Source organism: Aedes aegypti, chromosome 2 (genome assembly GCF_002204515.2).
Source record: "Aedes aegypti strain LVP_AGWG chromosome 2, AaegL5.0 Primary Assembly, whole genome shotgun sequence".
Taxonomy (NCBI): domain Eukaryota; kingdom Metazoa; phylum Arthropoda; class Insecta; order Diptera; family Culicidae; genus Aedes; species Aedes aegypti.
In genome coordinates this window covers 265,323,843-265,351,158 of record NC_035108.1, presented here as the reverse complement: position 1 = coordinate 265,351,158, position 27,316 = coordinate 265,323,843, and the positions used below count along the sequence as shown (strand labels likewise).

Below are 27,316 nucleotides of genomic sequence, written 5' to 3'. Positions count from 1 at the left end.
CTATAATGAATTGGTTGTGACCAAATTCCATGGGTATTATCTGAGACGAGACTCGCGAAGACGGTCTTCTTTTTCTGTGATTGCTGAGTTTTTTTCTTATTCCACTTTGTATTTATACCAATTATGCGCATGCTGTTCAAATCCTCACATGAACCTCTCAGCAAAAAATGATTGAGTTTGCATCACATCGAATCATAAATAGCCGTTTGAGTGAAATTTCATGCCAGCAAACGTAGCAGACATTATAAATCATTAATCTTCTGCTTAGATTTATCAGCAACTTTGGAAAAAACTGCTCCGCCGACTGAGGTTTTTAATAACAGTTTACTTTGAACACAATACTTTTCACTTTTTCAGCCAGAAAAACGGTGGGCTGCATTTGAAGTTTCGTGAGAGGGGAATCTGGGCTGCATATGACGTTGATATTTTTCCTCTTCGCGAGTCTCTCTCAGGGTATTATACGTCCATTGAAAATCCAAGTGATCTGGATGATGCCGTTGATACTACAATATCCTACATTATGGAAGCTTTTGAAAAAGCATGTCCTCTGCCGTCTGTAAAGATTACAAGAGTTACCCCATGGTGAAATTCCGATCTGACTTGACTCTGGAAGCAATTTAGAAGGAGATGGAACAGACGCCGTTCAGCTGGATCAGGGTCGTTCAAGTTGGCTCGCTAGGCTTACAAGAAAGCTCTTTGACCTAGTGAACGATCCGGCTTGAAAAACCTTTGTACAAATGTCGATTCAATGGACACTCAATAGTTTTGCACCTTTCGAATCTCCAGGAGCAGATGGGATTTATCCTGTTCTGCTCCAAAATGGATTTGAGTTTATCAAACATGTTTATATTCCCAGATCCTGGCGTGATATTACTGTGAAGTTTATTCCGAAAGGAGGACGTGCGTCGTACGAAGAAGCAAAGAGTTTTAGATCAATCACTCTAACCTCTTCTCTTCTGAAATATCTGGAACGCATTATCGATCATTATCGAGGAACTGAATTCAGTCAGGTTTTGGAGCTTTGGAGGCGAATGACTTTGAAGTTAAAACCTCCTTAATAAATAATAATAATAATAAAAGGTTTTGGAGCGTCTTGCTGGGTAGTGCTTCGTAAAGCCCAAAGATTAAATTGAAAACACTTAAACAACAAATGTTTATGGTCTATCGCCAGCTTTCTAGGCGAATCCTGACAATATACCTTCCCCAACCTCCAACTCCGTAACACTTATGAGGGTGTCGGTGGCCTCTCATTAAGTAAGTGCTACATTAACATTTCCTTCCCTATCCCAAGTTACGGTAAAGATGGGCGTGGCCGGGAATAGTGATATTCATGCTTTTAGTGTTCTTGTTTATGATTTGAACAAGGTATACTCCCCTGCCTTGTTCCTGAAAGTAGTCAGGATGAGATTATTAAAAAGAAACATGAATGTTGCTCGTATCCAATCTACGAAGTATACCGTAACTACGCTAACGCTAACGAACTGAATTCAGTCAACTCTGTAAACCTTGTACCTAGCCATTCTTCCATCGCTGGAAATGAATTGGCTGACGAGCATCACGTGGCTTAATTGGCGCAGAGCCAGCTATTTCAATTTCGAAGTGCTTATTGAAGCTTCAGATCCATTCTTGGGCGGCAACTCAGCATAAGCAATACTGGAATAGTTTGGAGTCGTGTCGTCCAACAAAATTGAACATCACTGAGCCATCTCCAAAGGTGGCGAAGTATTTAACAAATATGTCAAAGCAGAATTGGAGTCTTTTGGTCAAATATTCGACGAGCTGACATTTGTGTGTGATAGTTGTGATTCCGATTATGGAACTTCGTATCATCTGATATGTAACTTTCAGTTTCCGCGCATCTGCAATTCCAACTTGGATTCCAATTAGTACTTGGCAAACACTTTTTAATCGAAACTGAATTCGGAAGCCTGAATCTTCAATTGTTCTGTTGTTCTTAACCCGCTGTGGTAATGAGCTATAGGCTCTCTTTACGCTTATGCGTTTTACAGTGCCATTTATAGGGCGCTACTCCTATTTCCTTCCATGCCTTCGCTTTCCTTTCCCATCGGGTAGATGATGAAATAGGCTCAAATATGGCAATGGCACAAAAATATACCTTTGGAGCCGGCCTTCCGATACTTGATACTGTTTTTCTGATACGATTCTGTTTTTGCACGGGGGATGCGTACCGTGCAAAAAAAGTTTTCAGTTCAAAATTTCAAAAACCGTGCAAAAAAAGTAACACCATTTCTCGACGTTTCATGCAAAAATAAGGTTTTGGCGGAAAATTTTGTATGGAAACTTTTTTTGCACGGCCGTGTAAAAAAAATCCGTGCAAAAACAGAATCGGGTGTATATGTATTTCCGGTTCCAGATACGTTCTGATCATAGGCAGGATCAAAATCTGTATCACAACTATTTTCCTGTTACCCTTTTCCGTCTTTGTGTTAGCCGTTCCTCCAAACTACAGACAGCCTATTTTCAAGATTCTTGTGCACAAATGTACGAAGCGCGAACTCAAGTCAAAATGGGATCCGTTACAACAATCGTCGCCAATGTAGCAAAGTGAAAATACTTTTTCCATCTTAAGAGTGTTGAATTACAATCTTTTATTCTAAATCTTCCTGCCACAAGGTTCAAGCATGGCCTAGGGTTTCGTTCTACTTCGTCATAATCGCTATTATTCGTCGTATCAAACTTAAACTAATCCACTACGGCGGACATTCCAACTTACCTGCAACATAGATTCATTTTGCAAGTGTAATTTTGTAAAAGCTATTATGGTTCGTACACTTGTATTCCAGAAATGCAATAAAACTATTGTATTTCGATTACAAAAAATTCAGTTGAATTATCCACTTTGCACTTTTTCACCGAAATCGCATAGACGAACACGGTTTGAGAGAAACGCTTAGCGGTCGACACCAGTCACACCACTTTATGATACAAGTTTCTTCTCGCTCCCCTGTGTGACTTAGTTCACCGGGCACCTAATTTCACTATGGAAAACCTTCGTACTTCTCCACTGAAGGATTTTATTCCAATCACACGCCGTAAGAAGTACTATAATTCACAAAATTTTATGAAAGTTCCTCAACGACCGCGTAAAATTGAAAATGTAAACAAAGTTCAATCTGTCGTACTGAGAACAAAAAGCTTGTGTGTATCAATGTGTGCGCGGTGTTTGGCGTAAAAAACGATTGTAATTGTAATTGTGTTTATATGTTAGAGCTGCATTTTGATGGCGAACAATTAATTTTAAAGGAAATTAATATATTTTCACTAAAGATCGAAAGGCAATTTCCTTGATTAGCGTTTCATACAAAAAACGCAACAGAAGAGGTTAATGTGACTCAGTTAATGATTAAAGAGAAAACAAAGAGAGCCTCTTAATGTTAGATAGGTCCATTTGTAACATTGTGCGAGAATTATATGCCTCAAAGCTAACTGTATAGGGAAAATTTTGTAATGAAAATGTGGGTCGATGCTCCTTATGGGACGAGTCAAAAGCTAGGCGTGGCTCTCAAGAAGTCGGGTCAGGTATTTTGTTCTATCTAAATCCCCAGGTAACTAAGCATTTGAATTGACCGCCAACAGAATGCTTACAGCATTTGATCTGCTATTTGTTTTATTTGAGCAGTTTGATTGCTTATCTGTTTGAAATCAGCAGAAGCACTGCTATCTTAAATCACTCTGTTGTTAATGATCATTTTCATTGCAAGGGATGTCTTCGATTCTAAGCAACCAAAATGCTTATTTATTGATGTACGAGTGCCGTGATAGAAGAGTACAGGTTATATGTTACCAAGGCGGGTTTAATTCTCAAAGGTGTCCTATTATGCTTTGGTGAGAGAACTAGACAGGGTAGGTGACGAAGGGCCGGCCGTTTTGTTTACAAACATCTGAGACAGGTAGTCGAGATATTGGTATTGAGATATTTGTCTTTGTATTGACTCCTGATTGGTTGGAGAAACAGTGTTGTCAAGAATTTTTCTAATCTGATCGCCCCTGCTCCTTGTGTGTTCTATTCCTTTCTTTCTTTTTTGACAATTTCGTCCGCACTGATGTCAGCACAGTTAGTTTCAGTTTCAGCATCATCCAGGCAAGGCAGTAATGTTTGTAAACAAAACGGCCAGCAAGTTAAGGATGGCCTACTAGCCGCTTTCGCCAAGTGATTACACATTACTCTGGCTACAGAGTAAAATGTACATACCTTGATTCTAAACACGCTGCGATCGAGGGGTCCAAGAAAAAAAAACACAATGAATGTCGAAACGCCAAGAGATACGCGGTGTTTATTTCGCAAGTTCGTCGAAAGACTCCGTTGGAAGTTATTGAAATGGAGCAGCCGCAGTTTTTCGCACTAAAAAACCTCGACAAAAGATACAAGCGACCGAAGTTCGATGATGGTAGCAACCAGGTGCGCATCAAGGGTATAATGAACTTCGAATACCGGAGCAAGGAGTGCGGCAAGGTTTTCTTGAAAACCGATCAGAATAGTGATTACGCAGCTTCACGATTTTTGAGAACACAAACAACTCTTTTCCGGAATTAGTTCCCAGCGAAACTTGTCCAATTCCGTTGAGTCAGGAAAAACTAAATGATTTGCAATAGTTCATGCCCTACATATCCTACAAGAAGTAGGGTGACCAATATATTTTGGACCCCCAGGGCCCTTTTCCTGAAAATTTCCCAGTTTCAATCGGAAGACCAGCTCAATTCGCATGCCATTTGTAAAGATAGATCTATTCCACACATGCATCAACCGTTTGTACAAAGAAAATGTGTTTATTTTATCTGAAATTAATTTAATTTAATCGGTTCATCCATGCAATCTCTACAACACGTTACACACAGAAATTGAAACCCTCAGAAATTTTTCAAATGTGAACATTAACTTTTTTCAAATTTCTGAACTAAAAGTGTAGATTTTCGTCGGTTTTCCTTTGTCAATCGATTGATTAGACTATGGGCAAGCATATCATACAACCAGTGTCGTATGCTTTATCGCCAAACGATAAAGAATGCCGGGTGTCCAAAATATATACTTTGACGGTCCAAAATGTACTGGTGTGTCCAAAATAATGATAAACAACGCTTCACAATTCAATTATTTTTGACGATTTTTTGGATCCTACATGAAAGTTTGGGCATTTTGTATCTCGTGGAGGAAGTTTTTCTCTACATTTTGACATGTTCTTTGATTTGGTTACGCTGTGCAATTAATCAATTGGGACAAAAAAAGCTAAAATCACTTCCTTAGGAGATCCAAAATACAACCATTACCCTACTTCGAAACGCTTTTGAAAAGCTCAACTGTTCCGAAACGCGGAAGAAATAAACAAGCCGAAGAAAAGGAAGAAAATTTCGACGCCGACGTGGATGATCCGGAAGAGGCCTGTCCAGTAGAATATTTGGACGAGGAGAAAAATAAAATGTCAGCCTCAATATAATTAAATACTCCCTGATAATTATTTTCAAATAAAATTGTTAAACCCTTTATCAATTTACAACTATTTGTCTTTTTCATAAACCCTTGCCGATTTTACTCATCTTTTCCTTTTAATAAACTTTTTTTTATCAAATAAGATTTTTTTTTAATTATTTAGCGCATTATACAGCGTCTCGTAGTAGTTTTTTGTTCTGGCTCCCTTGTTAGCAAAAACCTTTTCCTCATTGCGCTTCAGAAATGTTCAGCTCTGAATTGCAGTATACTTCTAAGTCTCTCTCTTATCATGCGATGTTGATCACACAGCCTTCATTGTTTATCCGATGCATATCCAAAAACAATCTGATTCTGCATCACTTCAGTTCCCCGAAAAAATAAATAAAATGAAAATCACAGGGATGACCATAGTACAATGACTATCTACAAGAAATTTTATTTTAAACCAAAATATCAGTGATTCCAGAATCACGTTTTTTCGTGTCCCGCTATTGGATTCCTTTGATTGTCTATCATAAATCGCCATTTAATTTCATCTTGCTGCAGAAGCACTTCTGTATAACAGTTTGAAGACAGTCAATTTAAGATGATGATAGCTATTGAGAAATTGTTAGAGATGCTGCAAATTGTGAATTCAACAATTTCAATTCATCACTGGAAAAAAAATCTACGTAAACAATACAGATCTTAAAATAGTTTAGTTCTAATATCTAATTTCACAATGTATGAAAACTTTTAGCATGCAGTGTTGCTTATAAGCAGTATATTGTCAGCAAGTTACACGTTTGTTACGCATGCGTTACCCAGGAATCTTACGTTATTTTGTGACTGATGTGTAACTCTGCTGTAATTGCCATTAAATTATACTCAAGTGAACTCCTCAAGGACATCATCTTACTTCTAATGGAAAAACGATGCATTTGTATAGGGTTATTTTTGTATTGTTTGTGTCAAAGTCCCTAAGCCAATTGGCTGGAACCTTACAAAGGTACATATTAAATGCTCCATCCAAGAGAGCACATGGTTTATGACGTGTTTAAATAGCTCGAAAGAAGGCAAATTTAGGACCTGATCAATTAGAGCCATTATTAGGGACTGGGAATAATATGCTAATGTTAAAGAAACAGATGTTGAAATCTTCGTTTTATGCTCTTTTTCAATAGTGATCGGATATTCAAATATGTTTTCTATCACATCCATGAATCTCCAAGAAACATCCTTGCATTTTAGTATTTCCAGGGTTAATAAATCAATATGAGCAAATTACCCGCGGTTCCTCTACAGTCACCCCACAGTTATGGATAGCACACAGATATGGATCAAAGTAGGATTAAACGGTGAATATCTCATCAAATAGAGTAGCAATCACGCAAAACTCATTTTACCTACGTGAAACATATATTGATAGCGATGCTGTATCAATTATAATACGTTTAGGCATAAATTTTTAGTCCGTACAAAATAAAATGTCAACCATGTTCCTGGAAGCGTTGATTCATAACTGTGGGGTGTTGAAAACCATACCACAGTTATGAATCAACGATAAGACGATTCTGAAAGAAACGCCAAAAAGTATGCTTTCACTCAGGCGCCATTCGTTTACCTCGCAGATAAATTGCTGTTAAAGTGTTCTGATCCATAATATGAGTCGATTTGATCCATAATAAGGAGCCTCCTCTTCCACTGATCCACATCTGTGGGATGGACAACGTTTGCTATTTCCGTCGAAATCGACACTTTTTTGTAAATAATCAAGAATTTCCAGATGTATTCTCAAAAACAACTAAATTCTGCAGTACCAGGAAGGTAATTTTATTTTGTAAAGTGTCACCATGATTTATAGGCATATTTTGTTGTGGAAAATGACCGTTAGTTGATCCATAATTGTGGGGTGACTGTATATCTAAATGTAAACAAAGGCTCCTCCAAATCAACGCGATTTTTTACGACGACAGCGTATCTAAGTCACAGCGACGCGATTTCGCAGCGATTTTCGTCGCGTCAGTCTAGAATCATCTAGAGTCTTGATGATTTAATCTAGGAGTGGTCGCTGTCGTTGAAACAAAAAATCGCGTTGATTTGAGGGAGCCTAAGTATATTGACTAGAGGATCCAAATACTTCAAATGAAACCTCGTCATCCCGTGAAGCTCGGAGTGACTTTCCCCACACAAGTAGTACAGAGAACATTACAAGTGTAACGTTCTGTGATTTGTTTACTCGCGAAATGGTCCTTAATTTATAAATTTTCGCACATCAAAAATAGATATGTTATCTAACGCAACGACACGAATTATTAAAAGTAAGATAGCTAAATTTTCACATGTTTTTATCGTCATCAAAATATGGTAGAAATGTTCATTTTATCTGCACTATGCGAGTAAAATGAACAGCTTCTTCTTCTTGGCATTAATGTCCCCACTGGGACAGAGCCAGCTACTCAGCAAAGTATTCTAAGAGCACTTCCACAGTTATTAACTGAGAGCTTTCTTTGCCTAAATTGCCATTTTTGCATTCGTATATTGTGTGGCAGGTACGATGATACTTTATGCCCAGGGAAGTCAAGGATATTTCCATTACGAAAAGATCCTGGACCAACCGGGAATCGAACCCAGACACCTTCAGCATGGCTTTGCTTTGTAGCCGCGGACTCTAACCACTCGACTAAGGAAGGCCCAAAAAAATGAACAGCTGTTGGTTGTAAAATGAACATCATACTAAGTACATGAGCAAAATAAACATTTTTGGAAATTTTTATCACATTTCTGAAAATACATCTAGAAATGATTATAACTCCTTCGAAAAAAGTTCTAAAGGTGTCTTATTCGAAATCATATTACGATATTCACCTCACTGAAAAAAAACTCAATGTCCCTTAGCCTATCGTCACCTTTAATTTTTGAACGTGGTTTTCAAAATCTTGGTTTTCCTCGATGTTTCCACTTAAGTTTATCTCCCTATCTAGAAGAACACCTAATTTTTAGCTCTTATTCGTCTGTGCGAGATGAAAACTATTGATATATGTTTTTCATGCGTAACAAGCTCGGTGTTCATTTTACCACCCTGTTTATTTTTTCACCCTTTCCCCTATAACACATGTTAACGAAACATAACCTTCTGTTTGCTGTTAGGTACACACATATGACAATCTATAAGTAAGCTAGTATTTTATTTGTTTCTTTGCAACTACAAATTCAACTTCAATGTAACTTATTCATTTTGACAACTCTTGTCTAAATTACAGTCACCCCACAATTATGGATCAACTAACGGTCATTTTCCACAACAAAATATGCCTTTAAATTATGGTGACACTTTACAAAATAAAATTACCTTCCTGGTACTGCAGAATTTAGTTGTTTTTGAGAATACATCTGGAAATTCTTGATTATTTACAAAAAAGTGTCGATTTCGATGGAAATAGCAAACGTTGTCCATCCCACAGATGTGGATCAGTGGAAGAGGAGGCTCCTTATTATGGATCAAATCGACTCATATTATGGATCAGAACACTTTAACAGCAATTTATCTGCGAGGTAAACGAATGGCGCCTGAGTGAAAGCATACTTTTTGGCGTTTCTTTCAGAATCGTCTTATCGTTGATTCATAACTGTGGTATGGTTTTCAACACCCCACAGTTATGAATCAACGCTTCCAGGAACATGGTTGACATTTTATTTTGTACGGACTAAAAATTTATGCCTAAACGTATTATAATTGATACAGCATCGCTATCAATATATGTTTCACGTAGGTAAAATGAGTTTTGCGTGATTGCTACTCTATTTGATGAGATATTCACCGTTTAATCCTACTTTGATCCATATCTGTGTGCTATCCATAACTGTGGGGTGACTGTACATGCGAGGCAAAATGCAACAGCTATGTAATGTCAACGAAGCGTAAGTTATAATGTAATAACCTTGCAACCAAAATTGAAAATCGTCGATAAGACATGCTACAAATTATCTGAAATGCAACGGCAATGTAATTTGTTTTATTTTTCTAAAATAGTGCATTTGTTATCAGTGCTACTCAAGTAGGTTCCAAAACAAAGATGGGCTAAATTATTTTGCTATGTGGACTGATGGGGTTTTTTTTATTATCGAACAGTTTGGACCGGCGGTTCTTCGATTTGTATGAAATTTTCACTAGAAGTAGAGCTCGTGAATGCATGACCAAAAGTAAAATTTCAAAAAATTATAGTGGCCTATTTTCCCGGAAATTTTTAGATGAATTTTCACGATTTCCCTATAAATCTCAAACTTTAAAAATTCATATCTCCTGAACTATGCATCGTAGAACAAAAGTTCTTTCAAAAGTCAAATCAAAAGAAAATCGTGGAACAAAAGTTAAATCAAAAGGAGATTTCCTCAGCAATCTATTAAAATATAAAAAGAAAAATATTTCCCGGAAAATTTTGCACCATGGAGAAAATTGTCGGAAAAATAGCGGAAAAACTATCGTCTGTATCATAAATTTAAAAAAAACTCTAACTTTCGTCCATATATGCCAAAGTGGTATCTTTTACTGTTTAAGCGACAGAACTGAAAAAGCGATGAGCACACGCACGCTTACCATAGGAAAATGTGTTCTATTGTGAGCCTAACGGCGGCAGTAATTTACACGCATTGTAAGTGTAACGAAGTAAACCATCCTTCTCTTTCCAGTCAGAAGAAGCTTTTCTTCAATCGGAACACTCTCCATTGGTCTGTTGGGTGTTTTGTATGTCGTTTATTCGTATCCTTTACTATTGAGACTAACAGTCTTTAACTGAAAACGATGCTAACATTAAATAATATAATGATATAGGTAATAGGTACTGACACTCAGTATCCAGTAGTTGCCAAGCAAATAAGATGTTTATGCATACATAAAATGCTTTTTGTAATTTACTTACTTTTTTCAATTTTGGTCAATTTATCAAATGATAAGACATTCTATGGGCTCTACCTCTGGTGAAAATTTCATACAAATCGGAAAATCTCCGGCCCAAACCTGTCTGATAATTTAAAAAAATGCCCTGATGTCAAAATTGCTGAATGAAAAGCAGACTCATGCAGACGCAATGCAGCACAACAATTGAAAAGGGCTCAATGCACATTTTGATGAATTTCATAATCAAAATATTTTTTTACACAAAAAATTGATATCCCAGTTTAATAAAAAAAAAATAGTGGCCTAATTTTAGCTTGGTTTTGTTGGAGCTTCTATCAACTATTTCAAATTAGGATTTAAAAAATCATTCTGTTCATTGAATGGCGATTCTTCCGATATTTACGTTTTGTTCATAGGCTCTTTTCAAATGTTGCTCCAGATATATCTGTAACCTTAAATATTTATCCGTTTCCGTGATTTATGTTTTGTGTGTACCCAAAGCTTTTCATAGTGACAATAAGCCACCTATATCTGAAGTCATCAACCTCTCTGAAATATTTCGATATGAGAAGCTTTAGCAATATCGGGTTTCGAGCAATGTGCTATTGATGCATACATTTAGGCGAATTCACCAAACCATTTTGAAAAATGAAAGGTGTGACGTTTTTCAATACAGGTGAATCCCCATTGCAATTAAATGACTAATGGAAAATTACTGCCTCTCTCTCTACAAAACTGAGTTTAAAAAGAACACAAAAGCACAATAGAAGATAGTTATTGCGCCTTGGATTTTGAGCTCAAGCCAATTCGACTCGCGATTAAACGCCCATTTCTGGTGGAGTGTTCAAGTCGTTAAGACGTGTATTTTTGGAAAAGCTTAGTGAACTACAAGTTGATTGTGAACAATAGTTAGACTAAATTCGAATGAATTTAGTGAGTTATTAGGAACGTTTGAGGAAGTTTGAAATTTGAGAAAGTTTAGAGAATACAAATCAGGCCTAGCCCATCCAACGTGGGCGGTTTATCTGGGATTCTTCCTAGTTCCCCCTAGTGAAGCCGAGACCGGAACCAGCGTTCAAATAGTCGAGCATCCGTTTTCCCGAATCAACCACGTGCTCGACGACAGTGGTGAGTACGGTGAGCCAAGGAACTCGAACTCGTAGCGCCAAGACGTGTGGTAGCGAGCTCCGCAAACCCAGCTCGAATCTCCACCAAGCGTGAGGACGCATTCACCTCACTATTACCCACGCACGAGTAGGCCCATGTGACACCGTTAGCAAACGCCTGGTTCATCGGATTGGATCCTGGCTTCGAACTGCTCGACATCGTTCGACGTGGGAGCAGCGCCGCAGTGAATATTAAGGTCAGACCTTTTTTAATTAAATACGATTGCGCAACGTATTGAGAAGTTTGACGAATAATCAGAAAAGCTTGAAATGTGACGTCACACGGTCCGTAGCCAGTTTTATTTGATTCAAAATCCCAATAATTTGAAAATTGAAATGAATCGAAATACAAATTGTAAGGCTCATTAAATTTACTATTTAGAAACAATATTTTTTCGGTCCGTAGAATTTTTAATAAAGTTTAATAATTACTTCGAGTTTGGTAATCCACTCTATCAGACCGTGTTCGATTATTTTTTTTCAATTTCTTACGAATTTGTTCGAGCTCTAATTCATCGTAAGACTGTCGCTGAGTATTGTAGAGAGTTTAATAGTTCAACATAATTTTAAAAATTCCCTCCTATTATTATTATTATTTGTTTTTTAGAATTTTGGTTTGGTTAATTTGCGTCGCGTCGTTTGGGTCAAAGTTGTTGATAAGAAGTTCCTACTGAACTGTTTGGCCTGCCCTGAGCAGGAGTTCTCATACCGGGTTATGAACAGAGGTAACGGTCCTTCAATCTGAAGGTGGCGCTAAAGCCGTTAGCTTGGTGGAACGGAACGGATTGTTACAATTTGGCGCCCAACGTGGGGCCCGAAAAACAGTTAGTAGAATTTTCAATTGGATTTTGTCCGAAAAAACTTTTAATAGAATTTCAAATTGGAGTTGGTTGAAGCACGATTCATACTTGATTGTGAATACTAATTGGGTCTAGTTTAGGTTTAATTTTATTGGTCTTATAAGTTTAGTTTGCATTGAGTTTTCTTTAGTTCTTAGTTTAGGTATTGGTGTTGGAATCTAGGTTTGGTATTGTGCTTACAGCTTTCCATTTGATAGTTTTATTTTCATAAGCCTTCTAGTATATCTCGTTACATTTTTTTTGGAATTCTTAAGCTTAATTGGTTATTTCATCTAATTGAATTTCATTTACTACAATTTCATTTGTTTTTTCTCTCGTACGAATCGGTAGTGAATTAGAAGCTAGTGTAAATTTGAAATTTGGTGTAGAGTACGTGTTTTTTTGTCGAACGTGATTTTTCTTTTTTGGTCAAGTACTTTTGGATGAAATTTGAACTCAAAATGAATTATTATCATATTAACGAACAGTGTCTAGAAGAAGATGAGATTAACTACGAGTTGCGTATTCGTGGCTACTCGACTGATGGTTCGTTGGAAACCCGACGTCGAACATTGCGTCGTTTGTTGCGAGAAAGTGAAGGTACGGAAGTGAAGCAAACTTGGTACTCCATTGAGGACGAGTATGTGGGCATTCCGATGAAGTTACAGCAAATTGAGCTGGCGATCAAGAATCGAGTAGGTGCAGGCTGTTTGTCGCGATTGGTACATCTGCACAAACGAGTTCGTCGATATAGGGTCATCAGTTTCGACCAACGAGAGAAGCAGAGGATGCTATTGAACGCGGTGTCTCAGATGGCCTTGAACTACTTCGGTGTCAACCTGGACAATCTTGGGCAGGCAGTATCTCTGATGACTCTCGTTACCGGCCCTGAGGAGACGAACGTGGTTTTTACGGTGCCTGAAAGTCGGGATGACTTGGCTGAGGGAAATAGACTTGGTGCCTTTCCAAAGCAGCAGTCGTTGAATGAGGATCTGATCCTATTCTCACCCATGCCGATGGATGGTTCGAGAGTGGATCCGAGACGGCACACGTTTCCGGTGGCGGGTTCGCAGACTTCCAGGCTTCAAGCGATTCAACCTATTTTGGTTCCACAGCCACAGGCGTTGGATCCACAGGTTGAAGATGACGTGGGAGGTGATTGTGAATCGCCGCATTTCAAAAGTTCGATTCAGGTGCAGTTGAATCGTCGAGATCCAGCTAAGTCGGCCACTCCGATTCCGAAAGATGAGAATGCGTTTGAAGTCAATCCCTTCGAGCGACCAAACGTTGTAACTGAGATGGGTCAAGCCAGTCTTCGTCAGAATCCGCAGCTTTCCAACATTTCTCCCGTGTTGCAAGACTGCTTTTCGGTGGATGGGTCACGAGATAGTTCATCTTTGACTCCCCAAGAACAAACTGGAAAGAAAATATCTTTAAATGAGTATGTCCATGTCTCGGAGATAGAAACGTATATCAAAAGTTGTATTAGCCAAATTCTGACGAGTGATGTAGTTGACAATTTGGCAGGCCGATTGAAAAACGTTGGTTTGAAGGAACAAAATGGGTTAGAGATTCCGTACGCTTGGTCTGGAAGGCCGAGGGAAGCAGAATCTCCTATAACACATTCCTTCGCTCAACCCAAACCATCAATCCCAATCAAGAACGTGCATGGATTTCCATCATATACTGGTCAAAAGGTTGGGAATCCGTCCACCGAATGGAGACCTCCCATTCCAAATGTCTCTTCAAGTTCTATGGTACCTCCGTTGTATCCGACAACTACTCCTGAGCCGTTTCCGAACCCTTATCGTCGAAATGACCTTCTAAATCAACAAGTACATCTACCGCCGAATTCCTCGACTTTTTTAGGACCGCTAGGAACAGGAAATCCGTTGAGTAACAACTTCGTTCCAAATCATTATTTACGTCAGCGTTTACCGCATCAGACGTGCAATATAATTGAAAAATGGCCGAAATTCTCCGGGGATAGCAATGCCGTTCCCGTAGTAGATTTTATGCGGCAGATAGAGATCCTTAGCCGGTCTTATCAAGTGACTCAAGAGGAATTACGTATGCATGCTCACATGTTGTTCAAAGGGGATGCATATGTATGGTTTACGGCGTACGATGACAAGTTAGATTCGTGGCCCACACTGACCGCGATGTTGAAAATGCGGTATGATAATCCCAACAGGGATAGAGCAATTCGAGAAGATATGAGAAACAGGAAGCAGAAACCCAACGAACTTTTTAGCGCCTATTTAACCGACATCGAGGCCATGTCACAAAGGTTGGTTCGTAAAATGTCTGCCGAAGAAAAATTTGATTTGGTAGTGGAAAATATGAAGATGTCGTATAGACGGAGACTAGCTTTACAGCCAATACAGTCTCTTGACCATCTAGCTCAACTGTGTTATCAGTTTGATTCGTTGGAAAGTAACATGTTTCTTACCAAACCCGCAACGAAACCTGCAGTGCTTAATCAAATCCTGGCTGAAGAGGGACTTGAAGATTATGAGGAAGTATCAGAGGAAGAAGATGCAACAGTGATGGCTGTTCGACCTAAAATGTCTCGTAAGGACGCAAATAAAAGCTCGGGATCCGGCATAACCTCAGAAAGTCAAGAAGCTGGCCAACCTTTATGTTGGAATTGCAAAAACTTTGGTCATATGTGGAGAGAGTGTAGCCAACAAAAAACTCTTTTCTGTCACATTTGTGGTCACAATAATACAACGGCCTATCAATGCCCTCAGAAACATAATCTCAAACCACGTGAACCAGCAGATTCAAAAAACGAGTAAAAACGGTAGTTTCGGGGAACCAAATTACCGAAAAAGATCAGGTTAGTGTTCCCATATCCAATTTTAAGTATTTTTCGCAAAACTATAACATTAATACTTGTTTTCGTAGATGTCCTCATTTATCAGTGAAGATTCTTGATGAAGAAATTCAAGGTTTAGCCGATACTGGCGCCGGAGTTTCGATAATCAGCTCTGTAGACCTGATAAGGAAGCTAGGGTTACCCATAAATAAATGCAACGTTAAAATCAAGACGGCAGATAGTACCGAATATTCTTGCCTAGGTTATGTGAACGTACCATTCACATACAATTCAAAAACCCGAGTAATCCCTACAATCATTGTACCAGAAGTTTCAAAAATACTTATTCTTGGGGTCGACTTTTTGGAAGCGTTCAATTTTCGTTTAATGATCCCTCAAGAACATAGTCAAAATGACAGTGAAGGTGTTGAATCTGTTGAAGAGTGTTCTTTATTTGAGATTATGTGGGTCGAAAATTATTTTGGAGACGACGACCGTACAATTTGTTTTCAAATTGAACCAGAAACTGAAGTTGTACCTATACCTACGGAAATGGACGAAAGTTTGGACATGCCGACTATTGAAGTCTTGAAAAACCCGTATGAAAATCCCGCAGATATAGATACTGAACATCAGCTTTCAGACGTCGAAAAACAGGAACTGTTTGAGGCAGTTCATAAGCTTCCAGCAACCACTGATGGCAAATTAGGACGCACTCATCTTTTAGAACATACGATAGAACTTCTTCCTGGAAGTACGCCTAGGAAAATGGCAACCTACAGATGGTCGCCAGTCGTTGAAAAAGTGATTGACGACGAGGTTGATCGTATGCTACGACTTGGTGTAATTGAGGAATGCACAGGACCCGTAGACTTCCTGAATCCTATACTGCCCGTAAAAAAATCTAATGGCAAATGGAGAATATGCCTTGATTCACGTAGGTTAAATTCATGCACCAAACGTGATGATTTTCCTTTCCCGAATATGCTCGGAATACTCCAAAGGATTCAGCGTTCCACTTATTTCTCTGTAATAGACCTTTCGGAGTCTTATTACCAAGTTGGGTTAGAGAAAGCCTCGACTGAAAAAACAGCCTTTCGCACAAACAAAGGATTGTATAAATTCGTGGTGATGCCGTTCGGGTTAACAAACGCTCCAGCGACGATGGCACGGCTCATGAGGAAAGTTTTGGGAAGTGATCTTGAACCGTTCGTGTATGTATATCTGGACGATATCATTATTACGTCCAGATCATTTGAGCATCACTGTCAACTGATTCGGATAGTCGCTCAGCGCCTTAAACAAGCAGGACTCACTATTAATATCCAGAAATCGAAGTTTTGTCAACGACAAATTCGATATCTAGGATATGTTTTGTCTGAGGATGGACTTTCGATGGATGCGTCCAAAATCCAACCCATCGTAGATTATGCGCAACCAAAAACGGTCAAGGATATAAGACGCCTCTTAGGGCTTGCTGGCTTCTACCAGAAATTCATTCGAAATTACTCCGAAATAACAACACCGATCACTAACTTGCTGAAAAAAGGACGCAAACAGTTTATATGGACGGAGGAAGCCGAAGTGGCTTTTCGAAAGTTAAAAGAAGCCTTAATATCCGCGCCAATTCTGGCTAATCCCGATTTTGACGTACCCTTCATCATCGAGACGGATAGTTCAGACATAGCAATAGGGGCCGTCTTGGTACAAATTCAGCGAGGAGAACGACGAACGATAGCCTATTTTTCAAAAAAGCTATCAAGCACTCAGCGCCGTTACAGCGCAACGGAACGAGAGTGCCTGGCTGTATTACTGAGCATAGAAAACTTCAAACATTTTGTTGAAGGCTCAAAGTTCATAATACAGACCGACGCGATGAGCTTAACGTTCTTACGCACAATGTCCATTGAATCCAAGTCCCCTCGTATTGCCCGATGGGCATTAATACTCGCTAAGTATGACCTAACGTTACAGTACAAAAAAGGTACCGAAAACATACCCGCAGATTGTCTTTCGCGAGGTGTTCAAGCAATAGATGTTCTTGGATTGGATCCTTATGTTGATGGCCTCAAATCGCAAATTGAGCGATTTCCAGATAAATTCAAAGACTTCAAGATCGTTGAAGGGAAGGTATACAAGTTTGTTACCAATAGTACGACTCCTGAAGATCCAGTGTTTCGGTGGAAATATGTTGTGCCATTGTGTGAACGTCAAAAGGTCGTTCGAGATATTCATGGAGAAGCACATTTGGGATACTTCAAAACACTTTGTAAAGTCAAAGAACGTTTCTACTGGCCTAGAATGTCCAGCTTTATCAAGAGATTTTGTCATACCTGTGAGGTTTGTCGAGAGTCAAAAACGCCAAACCTGAATGTACGACCACCGTGTGGAAAGCCTAAGGAATGTTCTCGACCATGGGAAGTAATTTCGCTAGACTTTCTTGGTCCTTATCCAAGGTCAAAGCATGGAAATGTATGGGTTTTGGTTGTGAGCGATTTCTTCTCAAAGTTTGTTCTCACTCAGTGCATGAGAAATGCAACCGCCCCCGCAGTTTGCCTATTTCTCGAAACTATGGTGTTTACGTTGTTCGGGGCACCCTCTGTACTAATATCTGACAATGCCCAGGTGTTCAAATCTAGCTCCTTTCTCAAGCTGCTTGAAAAATACCAGGTCACTCATTGGCTTCTCCCGGTATACCATCCCGCTCCGAACCCAACAGAACGCGTAAATCGCGTAATTGTCACCGCAATTAGATGTGCTTTGAATAAGCAACTATCTCATAAAAACTGGGATGAGTCTATTCCGAACATCGCAATGGCAATTAGAACGAGTGTGCACGAGAGTACTGGATTCAGTCCATATTTCATTAATTTTGGTCGGCACATGGTGAGCAATGGTAGCGAATATGATCACCTTAGGAAACTAGGTCCGGATAAGGAGCCCGACCCTACCAAAATGAGCGAGGAAATGAAGAAACTCTACGAGGTTGTCCGACTAAATCTTCATCGTGCATACGAACGATACTCACGTCCATACAACCTCCGTTCTAATGCGCGACATCAGTTCAATAAAGGAGATATGGTTTATCGTAAAAATATGCACCTGTCCGATAAGTCTAAGGACTACGTAGGAAAATTCGGAAACAAATTTTCCAAAGCTCGGGTGAAAGAAAGAATCGGGTCCAACACTTACGTTTTAGAAGATTTATTAGGGCAACGGATACCAGGAACGTATCATGGCTCTTTCCTTCAGAAAGCCTAAGCCTTTCATTATTAAAATCCAGCTATGACTGCTCTAGTACCGGCTAGTGCATACACCAAAACGGTCATCAAAATACGCTTCATAGCGGTGTTACGGCTCATCGTCACGTACTGAGATGTCCTTTTGGTTTCCTCGTACGTTGGCCACTCTTAGCTGACATGATCAGCATGAAAGAATCAGCTATGACTATGGGACGTGGGTCCCATATACACCAAGTGTCTACAGCAGTAGAAAATACTCTTCGGAGGTGTTTCCAGCAATATAAGCAGGTAAAAATAGATCTGCTCGAAGACACAGCTATGTACGGTGCTCGATTCATGCCCAGACCACACTCGGAAAACACTCATTGAGTAATCCTTCGCAGCGAAATGAAAGTTAGTCGAGTGTCTAATCACAGCCTCGAAACGCCTACGACCTCCTAACTTTCGGAGTAGCTTCGCTGTCCGTTGAAGATTTATTGAATGTTTGTGTCATCCTAAAATAGTATATCAATAATTAGTTAGTTGTTCGTCCACTACGCGAGAGAATTTGTCGTACCATTCATATCATCAAAACATTCGATCTAGCTTCATTCTCAATCCGGTTATTTTTCTCAATTACAGCTTTCAAATACAGCACCATAGTTTATTCCACTTCAATCGCACAGTTACAATAGTTTCCCAATAGTTTTTTCGCCTTAATTTCCGTTTTAACTTAAATATATTGCAACTCACTTTTAATAATCGCTGTTTTTGTTTTTATTTTCCTTTTTTTTTTTTATTACACCTCTGACAGTTCTCTTTGCATTAGCTGTTTATGTATGTGTAGGGTCAAATCAGTCGGTTAGAGTGTAATGGTTTGAAACGCTATGTTGACAGGAATGAGTAAAAATCGGGCGCGTATGGTTTTGAGTGATTAGGTTGAGCAGAATGAGTGAAATTGGTTGGATAGGTTTTAAGGTTTAGTTGTATAAGGCAATTTATATTTTCAGACAATTTCTGAAGTAACTTAGGATTATCGGTTATTAAGTTTCCAAACATTTTTGGAGTAAATTGGGACTTCTAAGGAAGTTAATTTGGTTAGATGTAAGCACAATTTCCAAATATTTTTGGAGTAAAAATATCGGTTATTGTAAATAATTTTATCTAGATTAATCGGAATGAGTCAGTTAGAATGAGTGAGTAGATAAGAAGGGACTAGGAGATAAGAATACAGGAAAGCAAGTCTTCATAGTTGTTGAGAGCCCGCTGTTCGAATTTGTTGACCCAACAAGTTTCAATAAATATAACAAATAATTATTTAAAATAGTAGAATATGACTTAAAAATTTTGAAAATTTTTAATTTTCAAAATTTTTAAAAATGTGTTTGTGCAAATTGTAACCTTAAATATTTATCCGTTTCCGTGATTTATGTTTTGTGTGTACCCAAAGCTTTTCATAGTGACAATAAGCCACCTATATCTGAAGTCATCAACCTCTCTGAAATATTTCGATATGAGAAGCTTTAGCAATATCGGGTTTCGAGCAATGTGCTATTGATGCATACATTTAGGCGAATTCACCAAACCATTTTGAAAAATGAAAGGTGTGACGTTTTTCAATACAGGTGAATCCCCATTGCAATTAAATGACTAATGGAAAATTACTGCCTCTCTCTCTACAAAACTGAGTTTAAAAAGAACACAAAAGCACAATAGAAGATAGTTATTGCGCCTTGGATTTTGAGCTCAAGCCAATTCGACTCGCGATTAAACGCCCATTTCTGGTGGAGTGTTCAAGTCGTTAAGACGTGTATTTTTGGAAAAGCTTAGTGAACTACAAGTTGATTGTGAACAATAGTTAGACTAAATTCGAATGAATTTAGTGAGTTATTAGGAACGTTTGAGGAAGTTTGAAATTTGAGAAAGTTTAGAGAATACAAATCAGGCCTAGCCCATCCAACGTGGGCGGTTTATCTGGGATTCTTCCTAGTTCCCCCTAGTGAAGCCGAGACCGGAACCAGCGTTCAAATAGTCGAGCATCCGTTTTCCCGAATCAACCACGTGCTCGACGACAGTGGTGAGTACGGTGAGCCAAGGAACTCGAACTCGTAGCGCCAAGACGTGTGGTAGCGAGCTCCGCAAACCCAGCTCGAATCTCCACCAAGCGTGAGGACGCATTCACCTCACTATTACCCACGCACGAGTAGGCCCATGTGACACCGTTAGCAAACGCCTGGTTCATCGGATTGGATCCTGGCTTCGAACTGCTCGACATCGTTCGACGTGGGAGCAGCGCCGCAGTGAATATTAAGGTCAGACCTTTTTTAATTAAATACGATTGCGCAACGTATTGAGAAGTTTGACGAATAATCAGAAAAGCTTGAAATGTGACGTCACACGGTCCGTAGCCAGTTTTATTTGATTCAAAATCCCAATAATTTGAAAATTGAAATGAATCGAAATACAAATTGTAAGGCTCATTAAATTTACTATTTAGAAACAATATTTTTTCGGTCCGTAGAATTTTTAATAAAGTTTAATAATTACTTCGAGTTTGGTAATCCACTCTATCAGACCGTGTTCGATTATTTTTTTTCAATTTCTTACGAATTTGTTCGAGCTCTAATTCATCGTAAGACTGTCGCTGAGTATTGTAGAGAGTTTAATAGTTCAACATAATTTTAAAAATTCCCTCCTATTATTATTATTATTTGTTTTTTAGAATTTTGGTTTGGTTAATTTGCGTCGCGTCGTTTGGGTCAAAGTTGTTGATAAGAAGTTCCTACTGAACTGTTTGGCCTGCCCTGAGCAGGAGTTCTCATACCGGGTTATGAACAGAGGTAACGGTCCTTCAATCTGAAGGTGGCGCTAAAGCCGTTAGCTTGGTGGAACGGAACGGATTGTTACAACTTCAATCATTATAACATAGAACATATCCACTGGAAAATACTAATCTTCAAGCATATCTCACACGACACGATAGGGTATACTATCTACACAAAGCGCCTTGGATCAATATTTGCACCGCTATCATCAGATTGCACTTTCAAGTTGATATCGAGTGCCAAGCAAATGCTGCACTCTCCTTGCCCACAATCGACACTCAATTTATAATGACAAGATCCAATTATCATATGTATGTGTGCGGCCTAACCGAAGCAGCTTAATATTTGCCCTGTTCAGCTGCTAAGTGTCGCATTCCGGAGTGGTCCTTCTCATTTAATCACCGGTACCGTAAGTGTGAACTCAGGGTCTCGTAAGATATGAAGGATCTGCAGCCGGTGTCGTGGTGTTGTGATCGATGACGATGGTAAATATTTTAACTATGCACATACAGTGACTGGCAAAATAAAGTGACCACTTGTATGTTATTACGCAAATTGACAAGAATCGTGTGTTTCCTTCATAACTCAAAAACGGCCGGCGTTAAGCCAGAAGGCTTAAGGGGGGTCTGTAGCCTTGAGGTTACGCTTTCGCTTCATAAGCGGAAGGTCATGGGTTCGATTCCCAGCCCCTCCAGCCACCAGAAGACGCCTCACGGAGGACCGTGCTTTGGGGAGCACATCCATCCTCCGTCAGTGTCAGATGGTGACTGAGACAAACTGACCCTCTTCGCAGGCAGCTAGCCTCACTAACAACAGAGCTCTCTCCTACCTGCTCGGTGTAAGAGTAAAAGAGTATGAGAGAGTGAAAGTTTATGTAAATGTAGATAAGGGGCGGTCCATTAATTACGTAAGACAATTTTCGGGATTTTTCAACTCCCCCTCCCCCCATGATAAGATTTTTTGTATGAAAATCCAAAATAAATTGTATGGCGCGTAAGAAATCTCAAACCCCCCCTCCCCCCATAACCCCTTACGTAATTAATGGACAGTCCCTAAGTTGAAAATAGATCTGTATCGATAAAGAAGCTACAGATCACCTGATTCCGGCACAGTAGTGGCCACGAGCACGGAGTGCCTTTAAAAAAAAAGCCAGAAGGATTGTCCACTGGCCTTGCTCTTCTAGACATAAAAAAACATTCAACAGTGCTTGGCATAGGAGACGGGCCTGGTGTAGTGGTTAGAACACACGCCTCTCACGCCGAGGACCTGGGATCGAATCACGTCCCCGAGATAGTCACTAAAAATTTCATTGACGGCTTCTTTGGCAAGGGAGGTCCCGAGATGAACTAACCCAGGGCTAAAAATCTTGTTAATAAAGATAGAAAAAAAAGTGCTGGGCATAAAGGCTTGATTGTAAAATTCAAAATCTTTAATTTCCCAGCATGCATTGTAAGAATATTACAAGGTAATCTGTCAAATCGTACACTTCAGATTTATTACCAGAACTCCAAGTCTGAAAGACTTCTTTAAAAGGGCTAGTGTTCCTCAAGGCAGCATTTTGGGACCAATATTATACAATATTTTCACATCTGACTTACCTGAGTTACCTCAGAGATGTCAAAAATCTTTGTTCGCGAAAGACACAGGCCTCTCCGCCAAAGGACGAAACCTGCGTGTCAGCCGCAGTAGATTGCAAATCAGTTTTGATACTTTTTCTTCATACTTGCATAAATTTAAGGTTTATCCTAATGCTGCCAAAACTCAACTGTAATGTTCCCACTTTAACCAAAATCTTCAAGTAGATATGTTGTCACGATGAGGGGTTCCAATAAGTTGGTCATATGAAGTAAAGTATCTAGTGTGATCCCTAGATACTAATGGATACAAATTTACTATTCAAAAAATCATATTCAGGGCATTCAAGCCAAATGATAAAATTTCTATAACTACTTATTGATAGAAAAGCAAAACTTTGTGTTAAGAGAGTTTTTGAGATTTCTTACGTTCCATTCAAATTATTTATAATTTTCATACAAAAAATCATATTACCATACTCCATCTGTTTGAAAATCAAAATTGTATACAAAGCAAGAAACTTTTTTGCGTGCCTTCTGATATGAACAGCATTTTATCAAAATAATTTTCCATACGGTTTTTATAATTGTCATACATAATTATAAACAAGTGGGAAGTTTATTTTGGCGGCAACTGTACACATCGCACACGTGAGACATTTATCCTCCCGCCAGACTCTCTCTCTGATGCTCAACCTCAAAAGTGTCATCAGCAGACAATGGAAATCAACTGTTATGCACTGTATTTTCTGCATACCAAATCAGCACGGTTCTATATGCATATGGTAACAGCAGTCAGCGGGTGGGAGCATAATGCTTTGAAGAGGCTCTTTGCCTAGTCGTGCTTATTAACCGTACCTCCCGAACTGAGCGGATGATATCCACACTGGTTGCAAAGACGACAGCTTCATCTTCCCAGAACAACGGAGCAGAGCTTATCCGTTAAGTCCACCAGATGGTGCAACCCGAGAATAGGATACTTGCTTTCGTTCGAGAGCAAACAACAGCATCATCACGTACTTGAAGTTCACCATGTGCGTTTGGGGGGAGTTCTTGCCTGGTGAAAATTAAACTGAAAATTACTTTGTCACCTGTTTCATTGAATTCCTATGTGCATATTAAATAAAGCGAAGGATATGATAATATGCAATTGATACGTTTAATATTTCCAGTTTAAACAGTACAATCTTTACTCGTCGTAAACTTTTTCCTGTAGGTGTATTTCTAATCCTTGCTATTATCTCTGTTTATTTTCAGTGTTTGGTTTTAACATTAGCGCGAGCAACTCACAAAGATAATAAAGGCTTGAATGAAACGTTGAGCAGTTGGAACCCATCCAGCGCAGATCCGGAGGATGAAGACGACGAAGAAGTACAGGTAGGTGAACCGTTTGTAATTAAATGTAAAACATATCAGGTGATCATTTGAGCTTTTAATTTGATGTGCAAACTAAATTATCCACAAAATTTATTACGTATCGTTTTGTTAACAATTTAAGATGTCTTAAATGCGATGGTATTGGGAGCAGTCAGTCAAGGACGTGGAAATTTCATGAATTTCATCGTTAGTTCCGATTTCTTTAATAATTGCCTTCAATGATTTCTGTAAATTTTCATCAAGCAATTGCAAGACAAAATCATAAAATAGTATTTGATAGTGTTAATTTGACTAAACTCTTCAAACATTCAAAAGGAAATTTTTAGTAGAATTTTGAAAACCCTTGCGTTTTTTTAATTAGTATTTAGTGTTTTTTTTTTTCGAAATCCTTAAAAAATACATGAGGAAAATATGGAACAATGCCAAGCGAAATTCCAAGATAAAGATGCTTGTTAAAAAGTTAAAAAGACGTTATATTTTGAATTTGCTGGAGTCTGAGAAATCCTTGAAAACAATCTTGAAGCATGTCCAATGAAAATGCCTCTAAAAATCTATAATATTTTATGAATCTGTTGGAAGATAAACTGGAGAGGTTCAACGACAAATTATAAGAATAATCTGCAAAATCCTTCTGACAAGTTTTCTTCAAGCTACTTGGCATATTCCTGACAAATCGTGAATGTGATTTCTGGTTATATGTTTGAAAGAAGGCAGAAATGTTATCCAGCAATTATTCATGGAGTTTCTCATGCCACAACTATTTGACTGAAATTATTACCGTTAACAATGTTTGAAAAATGAAACTTAAAATATTGTTGCAGCAAAGCTGTTATTAAGTGATACATAATTATGTCGGAGATGGGACAGAGATGAAGTTTTTAAGGTCCAAATCCGCTTATTATTTATTTTATTTATTATGATTATTTTGTTTTGATAAATCCTCGCCAAATAACTTGATTCATGGCCGCCTCTCTCCATTCTCGACTGCGCATATGCTCTCCAGGTCCTGGTGAATCTGGTCAATTAACTTAGCTTACTGTGCTTCACGTCTTTTTGTTCCGACTGGATTTGAAGCAAACACCATCTTTACAGAACTGTTGCCGGCATTCTTCCAACATGCTCTGCCCAGCGTATCCTTCTATGTTTGCACACCGCCGTAAAGTTGGGAGAGCTGGTGGTTCATCCTTCGCCGCCACAAACCGTTCTTCTGCACGCCGGCGCCGCCGAAAATCATCTCAAGCACCCGGCGTTCGAGAACTCCAAGAGCTTACAGGTCCTCCTCGAGCATAGTCCACGTTTCATGCCCGAACCGATCTAATGAGCGTTTTGTACATCGTGCATTTGGTGCGGGGGTGAATCTCTCTTAATCTCAGTTTCTTCTGCAGCCCATAGTAGGCACGACTTCCACAGATGAAGTGCCTTCGTAATTCACAACTAACGTTGTTGTTAGCAGTTAGAAATTATCCTAGGTAGACAAATTGAAACTGCTTCCTTGGAGGGCCCTGTTGCGCTCAGTTCCATGTCCCGTTAATTCGGGTGAAATTGATCACCGTGTCACCTGATTTTATTTTTCCTAATGAAGCACAAATTTCAATTTAACCTGCAGTGAATGAACGTTGTTTGTCGAAACTATTGTCGAATTGTGTGTTTTGAAGTATTTTGCGCTAAAGAATGTTTATTTCTATGAAAATAATGTAAAATTCCAAAATCATGTAAGGTGCAATATTAACAAACATCCATAAATGTCTAGTTTTAAACTAGGATTTGAACATGGTGTAATCCTGAAAGTTTGTGAAGATGCTTGAGATGTATCCTCAAACCAGATTTCATAATCAAAACTCGTACCAATTTGCTAAATCGGAGGAAATAATGGATTTTCTTTTAGATATCACAAAATTTCATCAAAAATTGCATACATTCAGGCGTTTTCCGCGTAATTCTAGAAAGTAAACTATTCATTGTTTCTATAAATTGTTAAGAATTTAGCAAGCATATTCGGATTCAGGGAGCTCAAATTTATTACATAGAGTTGGTTTGAAAACTAACAATAATGGCATTTACAAGTGATAAATTTCACTCCGAAATGAGATTCCCCATATTTTTATTTTATAGATATAACTTAACCCTAAAATGACATTTGTTAGAAAATTTCAGTACATGAGTCAATGAGGCTCACCGTCGTACTTGTTTTACGGCATTCATTTGTTTGCCATTGTCAACATCATAGAAAACAGACAAGAAAAACCGTGAAATGTGATCAATTTCACCCTAAATTACGGTACTTTGGTTTGGAAGCATTCACCACCAGTGACTCTTGTTGCTTCGCGTTTCAGGCGGGTGAACAATCTGCAACCTTTTCAAATTTTCTTCCAATAACACTGCGGAACATGATGTTGTCTCAAGCATCAAAATACCGCTTTTTTTTCTTAATTAAGGGTTGCTGATTCCATTGCCGTTTTCAAAAATATCAATGCACGTCTAGATTTTGAGATATTGGCTGTTTAAAATGCAAAATTTGGCTATATCAGCCAACTTGCATGCATGTTTCCCAGCTTGTATGGCAATTTATTGCTTAGTTTGCCACAAATGTTGTAGTGTTGGTCACTACTTACACTAGACAGTAGGGTGCGGCTTATTTTTAAAAAGTTCTCAAAACCAAAAATTCGTGTACTCTACTGAATTCAAATCACATTAAAAGAGAAACCTCAAAATCTGAGGTATACTATGACTAGTTTTGATTTTAGACAAATTTGATGTTCTACAAAGTATTCATAAATTTGATTTTGAAGATAATGATGCTAAAAGTTTTAAAATTAGTTGGAAACTAACAAAGTTATGTTTACTTCACTGAAGGTAATTTTTTATAACTTGAAAATTCACCTTCAAGACGCTTGCGCCACCCCTAAACGTTAATATTTTTGGCTCAGATTTTGAGGTTTCTCTTTTAATGTGATTTAAATTCAGTAGAGCAATTTTTTAAAAATAAGCCGCACCCTAGTGTCCAGCGGTATAGTTCTCCTGTGGTACAGTTCCGCTCCTGTATAATGGTCAAGAGGAGGAAGACCACTGGAACTGGTTGTTTGCGTTATTAGTAAGTAGTGCGCCGTAAGTTCAATAACGACTTCCGTGAAGAACAAGTCGGCAATCCAATAAATTCCAAAAACAAACGTT

At 38.7% G+C, this 27,316-nt stretch overlaps 1 protein-coding gene across 3 annotated transcripts in view; it reads left to right on the top strand.

Annotated features, from left to right (window-relative positions):
• The window catches only part of LOC5572932 (ADAMTS-like protein 1), an 844,534-nt gene that overhangs the window by 679,947 nt on the left and 137,271 nt on the right, over window positions 1-27,316 (top strand). For all 3 annotated transcript variants that reach the window (XM_021845003.1, XM_021845002.1, XM_021845001.1), the window contains exon 3: window positions 24,026-24,145. In XM_021845003.1, coding sequence (XP_021700695.1) covers window positions 24,026-24,145 — 120 coding nt within the window. The remainder of the gene's footprint in view (window positions 1-24,025; window positions 24,146-27,316) is intronic.